The sequence below is a fragment of the Hoplias malabaricus genome, chromosome 10, assembly GCF_029633855.1.
Source record: "Hoplias malabaricus isolate fHopMal1 chromosome 10, fHopMal1.hap1, whole genome shotgun sequence".
Taxonomy (NCBI): Eukaryota; Metazoa; Chordata; class Actinopteri; order Characiformes; family Erythrinidae; genus Hoplias; species Hoplias malabaricus.
The window spans coordinates 6,908,548-6,928,451 of NC_089809.1; the positions used below are offsets into that span (position 1 = coordinate 6,908,548).

The 19,904-nt window shown below is 43.5% G+C and overlaps 2 protein-coding genes across 2 annotated transcripts in view; one reads left to right on the plus strand and one right to left on the minus strand.

Annotated features, from left to right (window-relative positions):
• The window catches only part of atp1a3b (ATPase Na+/K+ transporting subunit alpha 3b), a 34,395-nt gene extending 22,629 nt beyond the window's left edge, over positions 1 to 11,766 (plus strand). Inside the window, exons 9-21 of the mRNA XM_066682447.1 lie at positions 1 to 120; positions 477 to 721; positions 1,995 to 2,187; positions 3,075 to 3,387; positions 4,032 to 4,182; positions 4,334 to 4,502; positions 6,260 to 6,414; positions 7,505 to 7,628; positions 7,922 to 8,067; positions 8,589 to 8,719; positions 9,223 to 9,324; positions 9,409 to 9,500; positions 9,590 to 11,766. The exon at positions 1 to 120 is cut by the window's left edge and continues 79 nt beyond it. Of these exons, the coding sequence (XP_066538544.1) occupies positions 1 to 120; positions 477 to 721; positions 1,995 to 2,187; positions 3,075 to 3,387; positions 4,032 to 4,182; positions 4,334 to 4,502; positions 6,260 to 6,414; positions 7,505 to 7,628; positions 7,922 to 8,067; positions 8,589 to 8,719; positions 9,223 to 9,324; positions 9,409 to 9,500; positions 9,590 to 9,618 (1,970 nt within the window). The 3' untranslated portion in view covers positions 9,619 to 11,766. The remainder of the gene's footprint in view (positions 121 to 476; positions 722 to 1,994; positions 2,188 to 3,074; positions 3,388 to 4,031; positions 4,183 to 4,333; positions 4,503 to 6,259; positions 6,415 to 7,504; positions 7,629 to 7,921; positions 8,068 to 8,588; positions 8,720 to 9,222; positions 9,325 to 9,408; positions 9,501 to 9,589) is intronic.
• A 1,215-nt stretch (positions 11,767 to 12,981) lies between these two features.
• rabac1 (Rab acceptor 1 (prenylated)) lies at positions 12,982 to 19,891 on the minus strand. Its single transcript, XM_066684021.1, has 6 exons — positions 19,801 to 19,891; positions 18,687 to 18,759; positions 18,143 to 18,352; positions 16,105 to 16,202; positions 15,896 to 15,997; positions 12,982 to 15,622 (listed from the first exon to the last, which is right to left on the minus strand). The coding sequence occupies exons 2-6, from the start codon at positions 18,755 to 18,757 to the stop codon at positions 15,534 to 15,536; spliced, it is 570 nt and encodes a 189-aa protein (XP_066540118.1). The 5' UTR covers positions 18,758 to 18,759; positions 19,801 to 19,891; the 3' UTR covers positions 12,982 to 15,533.
• Between the last annotated feature and the right edge of the window lie 13 nt (positions 19,892 to 19,904).

Below are 19,904 nucleotides of genomic sequence, written 5' to 3' on the forward strand. Positions count from 1 at the left end.
GTTCCACCTCCACCATCTGCTCAGATAAAACTGGAACACTCACACAGAACCGCATGACCGTGGCCCACATGTGGTTTGACAACCAGATCCACGAGGCCGACACCACAGAGGATCAGTCCGGTTAGTGACCCCTCACTTCATCATCCATCTGTAGAAGCTCCCCATTTATTTGTTACAAATTCCACCCTAAAGCTAAGACTCCTCAGAAACACATGAAAGACCCCCACTTATCAAAGCTACCAGATTTCCAATGTTAGAAACCAGACGACCAAACTGGCTAGCTCGATGATGGTGGGCCATCTTACCGACCCTGGGATGGTGAGGACCATAGTGAGGCCTTGTATGGCTGTGGCTTCACTTACAGTCCCCCAGTGATGAGCTCAGTACTTGCACTTTTCAATCAAAATGGAGATAGTCACTACAATAAAATCCCTAGTACAGCTGGCAGTTTATGAGAGTTTTAATTTGTTCTGCAGGTGCCTCATTTGACAAGTCCTCGGTGACGTGGGTGTCTCTGGCTCGTGTGGCGTCTCTGTGTAACCGAGCTGTGTTCAAGGGGGGGCAGGATTCTCTTCCCATCCTGAAGAGGGACGTGGCCGGAGACGCGTCCGAATCTGCTTTACTCAAGTGCATCGAACTCTCCCTCGGATCGGTCAGACAGATGAGAGACAGGAACAAGAAAGTGGCCGAGATCCCCTTCAACTCCACCAACAAATACCAGGTGAATATTGCTCCAAGTCCATTGTTCATCGGTAGAAAAAATCTATATCCTATTCTGACTGAAACTGTTTGACTGCACCAGAAAAAGCCTTTTCGGTTGTTTACGATTTTAATAAAAAAACTACTTTTTATAAAATTCTGAGGATGTTTTCTCACCATAATAACTTTTAAGGTGGTTACAACCTAATTACTGACAATAGTTAACGGATTTCACAACATTTATAAAGCATTATAAGGGTAAATATATTCTAAAGTGGTATCACATTTTTCTGCAACAAAGGGGGAAAGAGGAAATATGGGCATATGATATGAACCATGATACGGTATAAATTAATTTGCCAATATAGTAAGCATAAGAGCGGCACAGTGGCGCAGCAGGTAGTCCCACTCCGGGTGACTGTCTGTGAAGAGTGTGGTGTGTTCTCCCTGTGTCTGCGTGGGTTTCCTCCGGGTGACTGTCTGTGAGGAGTGTAGTGTGTTCTCCCTGTGTCTGCGTGGGTTTCCTCCGGGTGACTGTCTGTGAGGAGTGTGGTGTGTTCTCCCTGTGTCCGCGTGGGTTTCCTCCGGGTGCTCCGGTTTCCTCCGGGTGACTGTCTGTGAGGAGTGTGGTGTGTTCTCCCTGTGTCTGCGTGGGTTTCCTCCGGGTGACTGTCTGTGAGGAGTGTAGTGTGTTCTCCCTGTGTCTGCGTGGGTTTCCTCCGGGTGACTGTCTGTGAGGAGCGTGGTGTGTTCTCCCTGTGTCTGCGTGGGTTTCCTCCGGGTGACTATCTGTGAGGAGTGTAGTGTGTTCTCCCTGTGTCTGCGTGGGTTTCCTCCGGGTGACTGTCTGTGAGGAGTGTAGTGTGTTCTCCCTGTGTCTGCGTGGGTTTCCTCCGGGTGCTCCGGTTTCCTCCCACAGTCCAAAAACACACGTTGGTAGGTGGATTGGCGACTCAAAAGTGTCCGTATGTGTGAGTGAAGTTGTGAGTGAATGTGAGTGTGTGTTGCCCTGTGAAGGACTGGCGCCCCCTCCAGGGTGTATTCCCGCATTGTGCCCAATGATTCCAGGTAGGCTCTGGACACACAGCGACCCTGAACTGGATAAGGGTTACAGATAATGAATGAATGAGTAAGCATAAGCACTGTAGTCATAAACACGTGAAGATCAAGAGAAACAGACCCCCAGGACGAATAAACCAAAACACAGTAGAAAGTATCTTCCTATGCAGACCTTGTTTTTCCACCTCTTTAGTCTTAACATTAAATATATTCCTCTTCTTCTTTCGCTTCAACAGCTGTCCATCCATGAGACAGAGGACCCTAATGATAACCGTTATCTGCTGGTAATGAAGGGAGCTCCAGAGCGTATCCTGGACCGCTGCTCCACAATCATGATACAGGGTAAAGAGCAGCCCATGGATGAGGAGATGAAGGAGGCTTTCCAGAATGCCTACCTGGAGCTTGGTGGACTGGGAGAGAGAGTACTGGGTGAGAGACATCTGGAATATCTTGGCAATACACAGGGGTTGGACAATGAAAGTGAAACACCTGTCATTGTAGTGTGGGAGGTTTAATGGCTAAACTGGAGCAGCCTGGTGGCCAATCTTCATTAACTGCACATTGCACCAGTAAGACCATGTGTATCCAATGGCTCAAACATTGTGTCCTGAAGGCGGTGCCGTGTATCAGGACGACAATGCACCAATACACACAGCGAGACTGGTGAAAGATTGGTTTGATGAACATGAAAGTGAAGTTGAACATCTCCCATGGCCTGCACAGTCACCAGATCTAAATATTATTGAGCCACCAGGTGTTTCACTTTCATTGTCGTACCCCTGTATTATACATTTAAATATAAATACACATCATATTAAATGTGGTCTATGTGTTATTATGAGATTGTTGAAATAATTGTGAGTCTGTCCAATCACAGCTCTAAAATCAAACCAATAAAACGAGTGCAGAGAAATAAAAGGCACTGATTAAATATGGCAGAAACAACAACAGAAGAAAGACAACCAAGTGAAAAAGACTATAAAACAGCGCTGTTTAGCCCGGGAGAACACAGCTGATGTTTCTTTGGGACCTCAGAACTGTGTTTATTTGTGGAAAAGGGGGTGAAATATGTTTAATATTTAATATTAGTCATTGACCCTATGACCTTATTGCTGAATACCATCAAATCCTAATAGCAATTTTCCAACTTCTAGTGTGAACGCTTCCCAAAACAGTAAAGGCTGTTCCTGCAGAAGGCTGGGGGATGACACACTCCCTTTAAATACCCTTCATTTCAGACAGTAGGCAAATAACCAGTGCTTACACATTTCGGAACGATGGTGTTTGATGGAACTCTGACCTGTTTTCACTGCCAGGATTCTGCCATCTGCTGTTGCCTGAGGATCAATATCCCAAAGGATTCGCCTTCGACACAGACGACGTGAACTTCCAGACAGACAATCTGTGCTTCGTGGGGCTGATGTCCATGATCGACCCTCCTCGTGCCGCGGTGCCGGACGCTGTGGGGAAATGCCGCTCTGCTGGTATCAAGGTCATCATGGTGACTGGAGATCACCCTATCACTGCCAAGGCCATCGCCAAGGGAGTGGGCATCATCTCCGAGGGCAATGAGACTGTGGAGGACATTGCTGCCCGCCTCAATATCCCGGTCAGCCAGGTCAACCCCAGGTAAATAAAACAGCAAGCCTAGGGGTGAATGATATATTGGTTATCCATATATTATATGCTATTCAATTAGACAATTAAAAGTCTGTTGACATCATATTAATTCAGTCACAGCTTCAAAATCATTGTGATATTTCATTGACCTGTACTGGCTCAGCACAGCAGAAAGTGCACTATGTACACTCTTAAAACTAAAGGTAGCACCTTTAATTTTAAGAGTTTTTTCTCTTAAAAATAACCCCCCCTTGAGTTCAGGACAGTGCTGAAAAAGCGAGTTACACTCCTCAGCTGTAGGGGGAGCCCACAAGCCAAAATGCAAAATCTTTCTGCAAAAGGTGTATAAAGTTCCTCAGCATTGGACTGTGGAGCAGAGGCACTGCTTTCTCTGGAATGATGGTGCTCCATTGTGAAGTGCAGGGAAAAAATAGTCTTTCAGAACCTGACGTCACTAATGTTTATGTAGCTAAACGGCATCAGATACTCAACAGCTATGTTCTTATATAAAGTCCATAGCCTTCCCAGGCCAGTAGAAGCTGTTACTGTAGCAAAGGTGGAGAGCTACCTATTCATACCCTTAATTTCTTAAATGTTCTATAAGCAGGCGTTCAAATACATCCTCAAAAGCGGTACATAAATGTGCTTCACAGAGATGCCAAAGCTTGCGTGATCCACGGCACAGAACTGAAGGACATGTCTCAGGATCAAATAGATGATATTCTGCGCAACCACACCGAAATAGTCTTCGCAAGGACGTCGCCCCAGCAGAAGCTCATCATTGTAGAGGGGTGCCAGCGACAGGTGAACATAAATATTTGGACAAATATTATCAAGAAACAAAATATTGATTTCTGTCATTGTGAGGACATTTGATAAAACACTTCTTGATTCTTGAAACTTTCTCTCTCTCTCTCTCTCTCTCTCTCTCTCTCTCTCTCTCTCTCTCTCTCAGGGGGCTATTGTAGCTGTAACTGGTGATGGTGTGAATGACTCTCCTGCTCTGAAGAAGGCTGATATTGGTGTTGCCATGGGGATCGCTGGGTCAGACGTGTCCAAACAGGCAGCAGACATGATCCTGCTGGATGACAACTTTGCCTCCATTGTTACTGGAGTGGAAGAAGGTAAGTGAAAAGAGGTGAAAGTGTCCTGAGCTCTGTAAATAATTGCTTTAGTCATTATTCATTCATTCGTTGTCTGAAGCCGTTTGTCCAGTTCAGGGTTGCGGTGGGTCTGTAGCCTACCCGGAATCACTGGGCGCAAGGCGGGAACACACCCTGGAGGGGGCGCCAGTCCTTCGCAGGGTGACACACACACACTCACACCTAGGGACACATTTGAGTCTTCAGTCCACCTATCAACGTGTGTTTTTGGACTGTGGGAGGAAACCGGAGCACCCGGAGGCAACTCACGCAGACACAGGGAGAACACACCACACTCCTTACAGACAGTCACCCGGAGGAAACCCACGCAGACACAGGGAGAACACACCACACTCATCATAGACAGTCACCTGGAGGAAACCCACACAGACACAGGGAGAACACACCACACTCGTCACAGACAGTCACACGGAGGAAACCCACGCAGACACAGGGAGAACACACCACACTCCTCACAGACAGTCACCCAGAGGAAACCCACGCAGACACAGGGAAAACACACCACACTCCTCACAGACAGTCACCCAGAGGAAACCCACGCAGACACAGGGAGAACACACCACGCGCCTCACAGACAGTCACCCGGAGGAAACCCACGCAGACACAGGGAGAACACACCACACTCCTCACAGACAGTCACCAGGAGGAAACCCACACAGACACAGGGAGAACACACCACACTCCTCACAGACAGTCACCAGGAGGAAACCCACACAGACACAGGGAGAACACACCACACTCCTCACAGACAGTCACCCGGAGGAAACCCACGCAGACACAGGGAGAACACACCACACTCCTCACAGACAGTCACCAGGAGGAAACCCACGCAGACACAGGGAGAACACACCACACTCCTCACAGACAGTCACCAGGAGGAAACCCACGCAGACACAGGGAGAACACACCACACTCCTCACAGACAGTCACCAGGAGGAAACCCACGCAGACACAGGGAGAACACAGCACACTCCTCATAGACAGTCATCCGGAGGAAACCCACACAGACACAGGGAGAACACACCACACTCCTCACAGACAGTCACCCAGAGGAAACCCACGCAGACACAGGGAGAACACACCCCACTCCTCACAGACAGTCATGCGGAGTCATTATACAAATAAAAATAAATATATCATATATTATAATATAATATCATGGTTGCTCTGTGGCTGCTGTATTATTCCTAGTGGTTGCTAGGTCATTGCAAAAGTTGTTCCTAAGGTTTAAACCAAATGGCTGCTAGAGTGCTGCTAGGTTGTTCCTAACTGGTTGCTATGGAACATTTGGTGGTTGCTACAATGTTAACAAGTTGTTAATATTGTGTCAAAGGTGGGTAGTAGTAATATTTGCTTTGGTATTTCTGGTGATTGCTACGGTGTTCTTATGATTTAATGTAGTGTTTCAGATGGTTGCTAGGAGGTGTTCAGTTTGGGTTAAAAATATTGTGCCCTCTACCCATTTCTGACAGTCATTACAAAAGGAATAATTAAATGTAATATTGAAAGAAATATAGTTGCTATGTGTAAAAGGTATATCCCTCAAAAAAAGCTGTACTCAAGCACAGTGTCACTGATCAAACCGAATATTCCAGAGTTAATATCTCAAAAATGGCTGGATAAGGGAACTTAGTGAAAAAAATTAAGACAACAACATTGTTATCCATTGCAATAGCAATATTAATAATAATAATAATAATATCCTTTTCTGTCCCCAGGTCGCCTGATCTTTGATAACTTGAAGAAATCCATTGCCTACACTCTGACCAGCAACATTCCAGAAATCACCCCCTTCCTGTTCTTTATCATCGTCAACATCCCCCTGCCCCTGGGCACCATCACCATCCTCTGCATTGACCTGGGCACTGACATGGTGAGACACTCCTTCTAAAATTACACACAGTTAGAACAATGTGTTCTTGTTGTTTTAAGACATTAATTTCTTTTTATAATAATAATGTATTTTTACCAGTTGGAAAAAAAACACAGTTAAGGACACATACGGAAATTCAATGCAATATTCATTCATTCATTCATTGTCTGTAATCGCTTTTCCAGTTCAGGGTCATGGTGGGTCCGGAGCCTACACGGAATCACTGGGAACACACCCGCTGGGGGGCGCCAGTCCTTCACAGAAAGCAACAATCAATTATTTTTTATTTTGTGACAAAATATGTTTGTTTGTTTGTTTGTTTTTTAATGAAAATGTCTTTTCACCTGCGGTCCCCACTTGGCAGCTGCAGTGTTTACACTATTGCTATACTATACTGCATTATTACACTATCAGTGTTAATTTAATACTAATAGTGTTGATTTAACACTGGTGAATTTGCTGTGTACTTTAAACATTAGTGGAGAAACTCCAGCAGCTCTGCACCGCAACACTGAGAATGATTCATTCATTCATTGTCTGTAACTGTTTAATTGAAATCAGGGGCATGGTGGGTCCGGAGCCACTGGGCCAAGGCAGGAACACACCCTGGAGAGGTGCCAATCCATCGGAGGGCGACACACACTCACACATTCACTAACACACACACTCACATGGACACTTTAGAGTCGCCGATCCACCTACCAGTGTGTGTTTTTGGACCGTGGGAGGCACCCGGAGGAAACCCACACAGACACAGGGAGAACACACCACACTCCTCACAGACAGTCACCCGGAGGAAACCCACGCAGACACAGGGAGAACACACCACACTCCTCACAGACAGTCACCCGGAGGAAACCCACGCAGACACAGGGAGAACACACTGAGAATGAACCACCACCCAAACCATACCTGCTCTGTGTTGGTCCTGTAGGTGTCCCTTGTAGAGCAACAGATGAACTACAGTCTGTAATTGTAGGACTACAGAGTGGTCCTGTATGGTCAGTGGAGCTGGGAATGTAGAAACAAGGGGTGATCCGTGTTTTGTTGTTAATACATATTCCAGTATTTTCTCTTTTTCTTCCTCCAGGTCCCTGCTATCTCTCTGGCCTATGAAGCAGCTGAGAGTGACATCATGAAGAGGCAGCCCAGGAACCCAATGAGAGACAAGCTGGTCAATGAGCGTCTCATCAGCATTGCCTACGGACAGATCGGTCAGTTCAACACAAACGTACAGTGCTACTCTACATTTTATTTTTACTCGGTTTATTCCGGTTAAGGCCAATTCCCCTGTAGCTACGTCTCTCCCAGTTAGACAGTGCTAGCCAGCTGTGAGAATGAAGTCTAGCACATGCTTCTTCTGAGACAGCTACTCTTTATATTGAACAGCTGACCAGGCGATAGTGGGATAGAGAGGAGTGTCAGAGGCATGCAAACTTTTGCACAAGAGTCACATACAGATGTGTACTAAGTGTGTAACTCTGTGTCTGTGTGTTTGCATGTGTAGGCATGATCCAGGCTTTGGGAGGTTTCTTCAGTTATTTTGTGATTTTGGCTGAGAATGGATTCCTCCCCTCTCTGCTGGTTGGCATCAGACTCAGCTGGGATGACCGCTCCGTCAATGACCTGGAGGACAGCTATGGTCAGCAGTGGGTAAGCACTGGGTTTACTTGTTTATGTGCTAGAACTTTGGAACATTATTTCAAAAAGGGTTTTAGACAGGACTGGATTAGTGGATTCAGTTCAGCTGTAGAAGGATGCTCTGTAGATAAAGGAAGGAGATGAATTTGAGCAGCCACATAGTCTAGGAACCTAAGAGTCCAACAGACAGATATAAAGCCCTGCAGCACTGCGCCTAGCATTCCATGTTCTCTGAGTAAATTAGCTTATGCCTCTCTGGCCAGAGTTGGACACTGGGCATTGTGACCTTAGGCTCATATGCAAATGTGCCTGAGTGTCCCATTTCATTCCTTTTCATGAAATATGGCCAAAATGGCTATGTTTAAAAAGAAAAACCCAACTCTAAACCTCCCTAGCATTCATACAAGAGATGTGTCAAAATGTCAGGACATTCTGGCCCTGAAGTATCTTAAATGTAACACATTATTTCAGACCTGGTTAATGTTCTGTTCTGTTCTAAGATGATTAGAGTCACAGGTAATTCTACTTTGCAGACATATGAGCAGAGGAAGATAGTAGAGTTCACATGCCACACAGCTTTCTTCGTCAGCATTGTGGTCGTGCAGTGGGCCGATCTCATCATCTGCAAGACCAGACGCAACTCTGTGTTCCAGCAGGGCATGAAGTGAGTTAAAACGGTGTCTTTGTGTGTTTGTGTTTGTGTATGCAGGTGTGCCACCAGAGATTACTTGTGTGCTTGAATTGTTCAAATAAACATTGAATCGTCAGTTATCTCGGTGCAAAACATGATTTCATCTGTTAGGATTAAACAAAACAATAGGAATAAAACTCAACCATTTTTGTAGAGCTGTTCTGTTTGTAAATTAACAATATGCTGGGTTTTTATAACCGCAAAGCACCTCTTGGACATGATTTGTAACCACATTACTTACTGTACTCACTCAGGTTTAGCAGGCTTAAAGCTCTCCACAAGGGGGTGCCATTATCATATGGATTCATCATACCACCGACACTGAGGCATTCTAACCATAATAGATCAGCGTCTCTGACATGTCTACATGTCAATAGCTGTTTCATAATGTAATGTAATATAGATGTGAATATATGTCATTTGTATACAATTATATAGTATATTTGTATAACTGCATGTTGTTGTTCCTTCTACAGAAATAAAATCCTGATCTTTGGCCTGTTTGAGGAAACAGCGCTGGCTGCGTTCTTGTCCTACACTCCAGGCATGGATGTAGCCCTCAGGATGTACCCACTGAAGTAAGCAACACACAAGCCAAAATTAAATTAGCATCTTTGCATCAGTAAATGCCAGTGTTGACCTCTCTGTTCTCTTCTGTCCAGACCGTCCTGGTGGTTCTGTGCATTCCCGTACAGTTTCTTAATCTTTGTGTACGACGAGATCCGAAAGCTTCTCCTGCGTCGAAACCCTGGAGGTATGTCTTCATCCATCTGTTTTAACACGGTTTATACTGCCACCTACAGTTAGTTTACCCTCTCTGCATTTCTCTCTCTCTCTCCACAGGTTGGGTGGAAAAGGAGACCTACTATTGATCAAGGAATTCCTTCTTTACTCACGCCCCTACATCTTACATCTACATCATTTTTCTTCTACTCCTCGTCTCCCTCTCTCCCTGTTCAAGACGCACAATCATTCGCTCTATACCTCCCCCCTATTCAGAGAGACAGCAGCTTAGAGCCAGCACCATGTCCAGCCCCAAAGAGGAAAAAAAAAAACAGAGTGGCACTGTCCAAACTCCGAACCAAACCCATCCCCTCCAAAGAAAACCACCCTATAATACTCTTTGCATGTCTTTTCAATCGGGTGTGTACGTAAAGTCTATTATCTATTTACCAATGGCAGCTGCATAATCATTATGTAGATCTGAAAGGAGCTTTCCGCGCAAAATTGGAGTGTGTGTGTGTGTGTGTATGTGTGTGTGTATATGCTACAGCTAAATGAGGGTCAGCCCTCTACCCCTTCTTTTCATCCTTCCACCTGCTCTTCTTCTTCGTCATAGGGCGCTTAAGTTGTGCCTGATTCTGTAGTTAGTTTCATGCCCATATTTAGAATTCCATATCTAAGCTGCATCTCTATTAAATTGCAGCTTTGTTACTCACTGACTGTAGTGAATAACATGGTCCCTTGTCTATGTTTCCTCAAGGTGGCGCAACTTCTGCCAGTCCTAGTGATATAATTATAGCAGGGCGGTTACGGAAACATCAGTTTAACGTTGTTTGTTTTAGCTGTACCACTAGGGTCTGCTGGCACAGAGCGACTTAAACCTAAAGCTACGCTAAAGAGACGTTTTTTAGAGATTACCAGGAGACATTTCTCTCACAAACAGACATAAAAGATGAAAAGAACACAAGATTAACTACCAGATCTGAGTTTTGTTACATTTATTTTAACTTTTAGTTGTTTTTTTTATATGCTGACTTCCTCCACTGAATGTCACTGGATTCTTTGTTAAGGAGTCAGAATATTAATAATGCTACATCCATGCTAATAGCAAGCTAGCACTCCTGTGTAGGACAATGTTTTAACTATTAAACATAAACAGTTTTATATAATAGCACTAACTACTCCAGATGAAGGCTACTACTGCCACAGCAATGTACCAACAAGCTAGCTGGTTTGTTTGGGGTGTTATGGTCAGTTTGCTAATCTTATGTCAGTTTTGCTACCCAGTGGTGTTAGCTTGTAAGCAGGTACTAAAATTCTTAAGTTGCTTCTCAACTTATTAATACAGAAGATCCCTTTACATTCAATGATGGAGCTTGTTTCTCCAGTTTAGACATGGGTTTCCTAAAATGGTCATAATGCTGACTACAACAATGACATGACTTCAGGGCTTTTATGCCTTTCTACTCCTTCCCTCCATTACTCCACCTGTCCTCCAATCACACACGGGAACACGGATCACATGACCTGCGGCAGGCTCTGGGTCATGACCTGGAAAGAAGACATATGACATATCCGTGTATATATTTTTTATCTTTTCTTTCATTCTCATTTTATTTCCTGCTTTTTTTGGTGGCTGCATATTGGCGCTAGTCTTTTTTAAATTTATAGTTGCTGTTATTATTTACTGGAAATGAACAGAAACATTTCCCCACAAAAGCATACACTTTTACCTCTCAGTCCCCTTTGTGTCCTCCTCCTTTATTCCACTACAGTTAAACAACCACATATTATCAGTTTTAGAATAAACAGGAACTAACACTAAAAATACAAACGTATGCTTTTGCCAGAAAAGAATTGCATCAACAGAAAGTATTGTGGGTATATGACTGTTATGAGAGCAAAAAAATAAAAGACTAAAAATATACAGGGAAATGTTTAATATCAGGTTTTGAGTAGATAAGCAACACATCTGGACAGTGTTTCTGGTTCTACTGCCATTATCAATCCGAATGCACCGGGTTCTGCTTTTAACCTGAATGGTATTATGTTGTATTCAGAACAACCTTTCTGCTTTCTGTCATTATATCGTTATATATCTGTGGAATGACTGAATATTATCTGAAATAGATCAGCACTTCATATCACGTGACACACATTTTTCCTTCTTTTTGCAAATCCCTGTGCTTGCTACTGTTAACAACCAATGAGAAGAGTTTTATGCTAGGCTAGAGTAGGCTAGGCTAATTTGAAGCAATGAACCTGGTGTGTGGGGGCCTTTACTGCAGGTTTTATCAGGAAAATGAGTGTGTGTTTTGGTGTATGGGCCGCCCCAGGTCTTGTGCTGTGTATGTGTGTGTGTGTGTGTGTGTTCCTGTGTGAATGTATGGGGACAGTGCGCTGTAGCAGTCTACCTGAGGCTGTATCCATCTCAGTGAGGTGTGGCGGGGTGAGACTAAAGAAAGAAAAAGAATAATGAACATGATAAATTGTAGAGACAAGTGTTTGAAAAGCAATGAAACCAACACCAATAAAACATTTAGAACATTTAATACAACGTAGCAATGTCTGTGTGTCTTTATTTCTCTCACAAGCATTCCACTATAGAATGTTTTTTTCTAGAATTGGACTATATAACTTTTTATCTGTTTTATTAATTTGAGCAGCAATATTTTCTATGATCCAGAAGAATCAGATGCTGTTTATGCGGCCAAATTTCCATTAGATTCTCAATGTCTCTACCCTTTCTGTGTAAAGCCTTCCCGGGTGAAGTTGTTGCTGTTTATTCCTGGCTAACTAAGCACTGACACACACACAAAACCATATAAAATGGACTTTATAAAGTCCACCACAACATTTTGTTTGCCCAATTTTCCTCTAGTATTCCTACAAAATGGGGGCATTTTTGTCCAGGAAATGTATAAAAAGAAAGCCTTACCCACCCACACAGACACTGCAGTTTGCCCCCCTCACTGCAGCACAGTAATGGAATATCGATCTGTGCCGGTTTTTTTGCCGCAGTATGGTTTAAAGTGAGAGTGAGGTCATTCTCCAAGGTCATCACCACAGCAACTGTATAGAAATGGGATAGCCACTTTTGCCATGACAAAAAAGGTCAGCGAGGTCAGAGAAGGGGAGGAGCCAGGAAAGACCAGGCGTTCAGAAGAGTAATTACACTATAGGATCGGACAGGGCAGGATATGACAGTACTTATATGTCCACAGATTCTGCTCACCTGCCCGTCCAACCCTGTCTTTAACAGGAATATTACTGAGGACACTGTGTATATTTAGTGCAGCATTAGCTTCTACTCAATGCTAACGTTGGAGTGTTATGGATCACATCAGACCAGTCACTTCTCCACAGCCCTATGCTGGAGGCTTTATACCCCTCAAATGGACTCTTGGCTTTAAGCATACTGAGTTTAGAAACGTGCAGCTGCTGCAGAGCTTCCATTTCGAGTCAAACCTTTCTGAAGGACATGAAAGCACAGCACGGCATGTTTACAGGCATAAGACTTTATTGCACTTACTTTGATCAATGTAAAACAAAGATTAACATACATTTTCATTAAAATGAATATAAATTGTATTTCAAAATATTCCCCATGGGAAAATTGGCAAATGTAAGAGTACACAGAATGACAGTAAACAGATTTGGATAAATAAATGAGGCCCTTGGGATCTACATGTTGAATAAGAGACATTTGAACATAATGTTACCAAAAAAACAAGGAAAAACTATGGAAAATGTGAACATGATGATGATGATGATGGACAGACCACCGGGATATTCTCCACTTCACACAAAAACACATCCCAACTTTCCCTTAATTGCATAAATTCCGAGGTGTAAAACTGCATAACTCGGTAGCTGATTATAATAAATATTAACATAATAGTATTCACTAAAAATCACTAATTAATATTTGCCAAATCACTTCTTTTTGGATTCTGTGAGTTCGGACTGTGTATGTATTGCATTATTATTGTCGTTTGTGTAAATAACTGTAGAATCGTACCAAAACAACAAAATTGTATCATTTTCTGAACACTTAATATCTTTTTTTCATGGATTCACCCCTAGAGGAGATCACAATCTTTACATAACAGTCTTTAGAAGGGTCACAATATGAAAGGTCTGAGCTAACGTTCGCAAGCTCCACGTTCCTGCATTGCGTTTGTGTTCTCTCTGTGCGAATCTAACATTTCTGCTTGCTGTCTGCGGATGCGTAACGTAGTCTTTCAGTATGTAACAGACATGGGCGAATACCTGCGGACTCCAATGAAGGCATTTGTGGTTTTACTGTGCTGAGTCAGTCAACAGTCTGGTTTCAAATGATGCAGTGTCCTTCATCAAAAGCGGCAAGAATATGGGCTTAATATGGGCCACTGACCCAACATCTTTGCGGTACAGGTGAGGACCAATCAAAAGGAATGAGCAAAGCAGTTCTTTAAAATATTTTAAAAATGTAAAAAAAAAAAAGTGTGACTAATGCCATGTTGGTCAGCACTTTTTCAGCTGAAGTGTCACAGAAAAACAGCTGCAGGGCACCATTTGGGGCTGTCAGCATTCAAAGCAGCTAGTGTTACATCCACGTTTGAGAAAGTCATTGGGTTGTTGATCAATAATGTGATTTTAAATGGGCAGATGATCAGTTTACAGGTATCAGTGCATATTTGTTTCACTAGCAGTCCATACCTGGTCAGTTTGAGTGAGGCCCTGTCCCAAGTCCCCGTGCAAGGTGTCTCAATTGTACTGACATCAAGTGGCCTTTAAATTTGGCCGCACGATGGAGCGTAAACTAGAAATAAGCCATTTTATATCATGTGAATTTCATTCATTCATTCACCCTTATCCAGTTCAGGGTCGCGGTGGGTCCACAGCCTACCTGGAATCATTGGGCGCAAGGCAGGAATACACCCTGGAGGGGGCGTCAGTCCTTCACAGGGCAACACACACAGTCGCACACATTTACTCACACATACGGACACTTTTGAGTCGCCAATCCACCTACCAACGTGGATTTTTGAACTGTGGGAGGAAACCGGAGCACCCGGAGGAAACCCACGCAGACACAGGGAGAACACACCACACTCCTCACAGACAGTCACCGAGAGGAAACCCACACAGACACAGGGAGAACACACCACACTCCTCACAGACAGTCACCCGGAGGAAACCCACACAGACACAGAGAGAACACACCACACTCCTCACAGACAGTCACCTGGAGGAAACCCACGCAGACACAGGGAGAACACACCACACTCCTCACAGACAGTCACCCAGAGGAAACCCACACAGATACAGAGAAAACACACCACACTCCTCACAGACAGTCACCTGGAGGAAACCCACGCAGACACAGGGAGAACACAGTACACTCCTCACAGACAGTCACCCGGAGCGGGAATCGAACCCACAACCTCCAGGTCCCTGGAGCTGTGTGACTGCAACACTAACCTGCCGCCCCATGTGAATTTCAGTTTATAGTAAAAGAGTGTACAAACATTAATACAGTCATATTGTTGCCGTCTGTTTGGTGATGAAAATGGCAGAGAGAGCCTTGTCTACAGCTGTGTTCGCATTAGAATTCCTGAAAATGTCAGGGGAATCAGGTCTGGATATTTACTGGACAGGTTCTTTTTCCACATACACTACAGCCAGAGATTTTCTGTGTCAAATGTGTTCTCAAATTTGGAAATGTTCTGTGTAGTTAAGGCAGGAGCAGCACCTGCATCGAATTCACTGTGAATTATCTGGAAAATTACCTGCTCTATCCACATATTGGCTCACTCTGACATTGCAGATTTTCTTTACTCGGGAGCTGGTAGGATAGAGTCTGAATATGTCCAGTACAAGTGATGCATTACATCATACACCAAGAATGCACATTAAGGGAGGCCTAGGGCAGGAATTGGGACAGGGCCAGTGTTGATTTTTAGTCCACTCATGAAAGCTGCAGAGAAGCATAGGACAGTAACAATGTTCAGACAAGACAGGAGCCTTCTGGTAAATAAAAGGTTAAAAGGCTGGAAGTCAGATGGGAGGGCGGAAGGGTTTAAACGGATTCCATCATCAGCTCATCCAGGTCTGTAGACTCCAGCTCACGGAAAGCAGCATGAGAGCCAATCACAAACAGTGTCGCTCCTGAGTAAACATCACATAGCAGATTAGTGTATATCAAGTAGGAACAAGGGCACATGAGTGGGGGGAGGGGGACTACTTTAATTTCACTATGAACAGACCAACTGAAGTGGTCAAAATGACAAAGTACAAAATCTTATATATTAAACACAGGTCCAGTTTCTGGACCTGTTGTTTTTCCACAACAGCACTGATTGTGTGACTCATACAGAGGCGACAACCAGTTAAAACTTTTACAAATATCAGTAACAAGCCAGTGAGACTGAGGACACTTACCCAGCACCCAGAACACAGCCGCGCCAGCTCCAGCCAACCAGAACACAGGAAGAGACACGGCTCCGGCCAGCCCCAGCTGATGGCCTTGAGTCAGTTCGCGCCCTGAGGACCAGGAGAGAACACTTTGTTAAAGAAAGAAGCTTTTTGTGATGCCAATGTACTACTGAAGGACCAAGTGATACACAAGCGTTTTCACATCAGACACTTACCGAAAACAACTAGCTTGGACTCCAAGGACTTCACATGGATGATGTAAAAGGCACCAACAAAAACAGCCAAAGCAATCAGCAGCATGGGGGAGCTGATTCTGTGAGGCAAAGAAAAACAGGAGGTTTGTCTAAAGTCTTTAAAGAACAATCAATCATTTTTACCACGAGGAGAGGAGAACAAAAAAAATACTATTTTATAAAGAGAAGAAGAATCATTGAAAAATCTAAACACTCCTTTGAATACTGTTAATGTTTGTGTCCAGAATCGTTTCTTTCACCAAAGAACGCTCTATGTACAGGAACTGTAACTGTGCATCAATAGGAGGGATACACTCTACACACCAATGAAGTCAGGATAACATTAAAATTTTGTTCAATTATTGAACAGGCACAGGTAGGTGTCGCAGTTACACAGCTCCAGGGACCTGGAGGTTGTGGGTTTGATTCCCGCTCCGGGTGACTGTCTGTGAGGAGTGTGGTGTGCTCTCCCTGTGTCTGCGTGGGTTTCCTCCGGGTGACTGTCTGTGAGGAGTGTGGTGTGTTCTCCCTGTGTCTGCGTGGGTTTCCTCCGGGTGACTGTCTGTGAGGAGTGTGGTGTGTTCTCCTTGTGTCTGCGTGGGTTTCCTCCGGGTGACTGTCTGTGAGGAGTGTGGTGTGTTCTCCTTGTGTCTGCGTGGGTTTCCTCCGGGTGACTGTCTGTGAGGAGTGTGGTGTGTTCTCCTTGTGTCTGTGTGGGTTTCCTCCGGGTGACTGTCTGTGAGGAGTGTGGTGTGTTCTCCTTGTGTCTGCGTGGGTTTCCTCCGGGTGACTGTCTGTGAGGTGTGTTCTCCTTGTGTCTGCGTGGGTTTCCTCCGGGTGACTGTCTGTGAGGTGTGTTCTCCTTGTGTCTGCGTGGGTTTCCTCCGGGTGACTGTCTGTGAGGTGTGTTCTCCTTGTGTCTGCGTGGGTTTCCTCCGGGTGACTGTCTGTGAGGTGTGTGGTGTGTTCTCCCTGTGTCTGCGTGGGTTTCCTCTGGGTGCTCCGGTTTCCTCACACAGTCCAAAAACACACGTTGTTAGGTGGATTGGTGACTCAAAAGTGTCCGTAGGCGCGAGTGTGTGAGTGAATGTGTGTGTGTGTGTGTTGCCCTGTGAAGGACTGACGCCCCCTCCAGGGTGTATTCCTGCCTTGCACCCAATGATTGCAGGTAGGCTCTGGACCCACCTCGACCCTGAACTGGATAAGCGTTACAGATAATGAATAGATGGATATTGAACTAATTAATGTTTACTCACTGAACATGGAAACAATTTGCTTTTATTGAAATCAATAAAAAACTGCTTATCATTCAAGTTCAAGTCATTTTGGGCTTTAGAGAGGGTTGAAAGCACACTTCTATAAAAGAAACAGGCATGCTCTATTTATAACATAAGACAAAATGTGAGCATAAGAGCAGAAAATGGAACATCTGGATTATCTTGTTTCCATAATCATTGGAAGCAAAAACTGTAGCTGTAAATAAAACTAGATTAACTACTCAAGCCCTTGGGAAATTATAGTTTCCGTTAAAATGGCAACTCAATGTAATAAATAAACAACCAACCAAATATAAATCTAATATTAAAGCAATATTTGTAGATATTACAAATAGATGTTGTTTGTTGTTTCTATTACCTATAAAAATAGACAAACATGGTCAGTGATGTGCATGTATAGACAAGTATAGGATACGCTGTGAGAAACTGTGAAAGAAACCCTCAAAGGCACGAGGACCACACTCCTCACAGACAGAGACCATTGAACCTAATGTGGCAGTGACACTCCCCATGGCACCACCATGCTGCCCCAGTTTAATTATCACCAACCATCAGGAATCAAATCAAATTTCATTCAATTTTGCACTTTTTCAAACCAAAATGAAATTATATTACACTCTATTTTCAAACACTAACTTTCAAAAACTTTTACACGTGTAAATCTGAGCCTACAATTAATTGCAAAACGAATGTGAGCTAATGTTCAAACCCATATCAGAAAGAACTCAAAGTGTGCCTCTCACATGCAGTAGAGGATGAGTCCGAGGAAGATGAAGGTGTAGTTGCTGTGGTATGTGTCCAGGTTTCTGACCACACGCTGACACAGCTCTCCAAAGTTCTTGGGCTTGGAGAACTTGCGCTGATCTACAAAACCAGCCCAGGGGCGAATGGACTTTCGCCTGCGGTCCAGCCAATCCTTTGCCACATTAGGGGAGAATCCTTTAGGCAGGAGCCTGGGGAGGGAGGAAAAGAGGGGAGAGACAGAGAGAGATGTGAGTTTAATATTACCTCAGATTGATATCACAGTATTCTACATGATCCAGACAAGAGATTTGACATAAACCCTGCTTACAGCTATATTCTTATTACAGAAATACTGAAAATAATTTGAAGATAATCATATATTCCACTGAACATGAATCATATTTCTTCTTTCTCCTGAGAGGTTACCCTTTTAGAGACATGAACTTTTAGTGATTTATATTTGCAAGAACGTACTAGCTCAGCTGTAAAGAGACGGGGTACAAATAATTCAAATATAATTTCTTTTTATGCGATTTCCCTCACCTTCCCATTATTCCCACAGCAGGCAGTTCTTCTGAATTACTGCTGAAGGGGTCACTCATCTTGGGATCCATTTCTGATTAACGAAGAAGTATAAAAACGTTAACAGACGTTCAAATGGAATTTGTAGAAAACACAGGAAGGTAAACATTTTTTAATAGCTATTAAACAATACGTTTCTAGGCCGGATATATCATGTGTGTGTATATTTGCATGTGTGGGTGTGTGTGTGTGTAATGAGCCTTCATAGGGTGGAGATGATGGAAAATGGAAAATCTACGTCACTCCACTCTGCAGCCCTTCAGCCCGAACAAGGAATGTCAACAATGTCGTTTCGCTGGTTTCTGTAATGTTTTATATAATTGAACACTTTTAAAAAGGTACTAAATAAATGTTTTACAGTCATGTTTAAACGGCTGACACCAATCATAAAGGAACAGAACATTTAACAAGAACCTTTCTGGAGCATAAGGGGAAAAGAAGATTTTCTTTATTTGTTTTCATAAAAAGACAAATGATACCTTAGTGATACCTTAGCAAGTCAACTCAACTTAGTTTTAGTCTCAACTAAATATATACGGTTTAAAATTCAAAATAAAAAAGGTCTGTAAAGCTGCTCCAGCATGTATTATTATCTACATTCAGCTACACGTAACGTTTTTCCTCCGACCGTTTTAATTAGGGGAAAAAAACGTTGGCTGAAATACAGAAATAGCATTATTTGAAGTGGAGAAAATAACTTTATTTATTATTGTAGCTAACAAACATCCTGCACCATTTAAGGACCTGAATATCGGAAGCTGGTGACTAATGAGTAATTCCAGCCCCGTCTAAATCCACTTCTTTTGTTCAACATATAAATTACACAGCTGACAAAGAAGTCGAGTAAAAACGTTGACGAAACGCCAAGAATAAAGAACGAACAGTGTCATTTAATGTTGAACGGAAAATGTGAGTAAGAAGCTAACGAACAGTTTGCTGTAATTTCCTGCAACTGAAAATATTTTTTTCAACGAAATGGGTACCGACGAAAAAATATAACAAAACATACATTAAAACAAACCAAAAAAAATGGCAGAGCTGGATAATTATAAGAGGAAAAAGAGAGAGGTTTTACCGTAATGTTTGGGTGGTGTTGTGTTGGCGTATGATGTGGAGCCGCTTCTCCTTCTTCGGCGGGTTTATAACACACTGAACTATCTGCTGCCATCTGTGGTAAAG

Bases quoted from the DNA above. Each gene is read 5' to 3' on its own strand.
- rabac1 (XM_066684021.1), bottom strand. From the start codon at position 18,757: ATGGATCCCAAGATGAGTGACCCCTTCAGCAGTAATTCAGAAGAACTG. The intron at 16,203-18,142 runs GTGAGAGGCACA...TTTGCCTCACAG, and splicing joins GGACTCATCCTCTACTGCAT to AATCAGCTCCCCCATGCTGC. The intron at 15,623-15,895 runs GTAAGTGTCCTC...ATGTTTACTCAG, and splicing joins GGCTGTGTTCTGGGTGCTGG to GAGCGACACTGTTTGTGATT.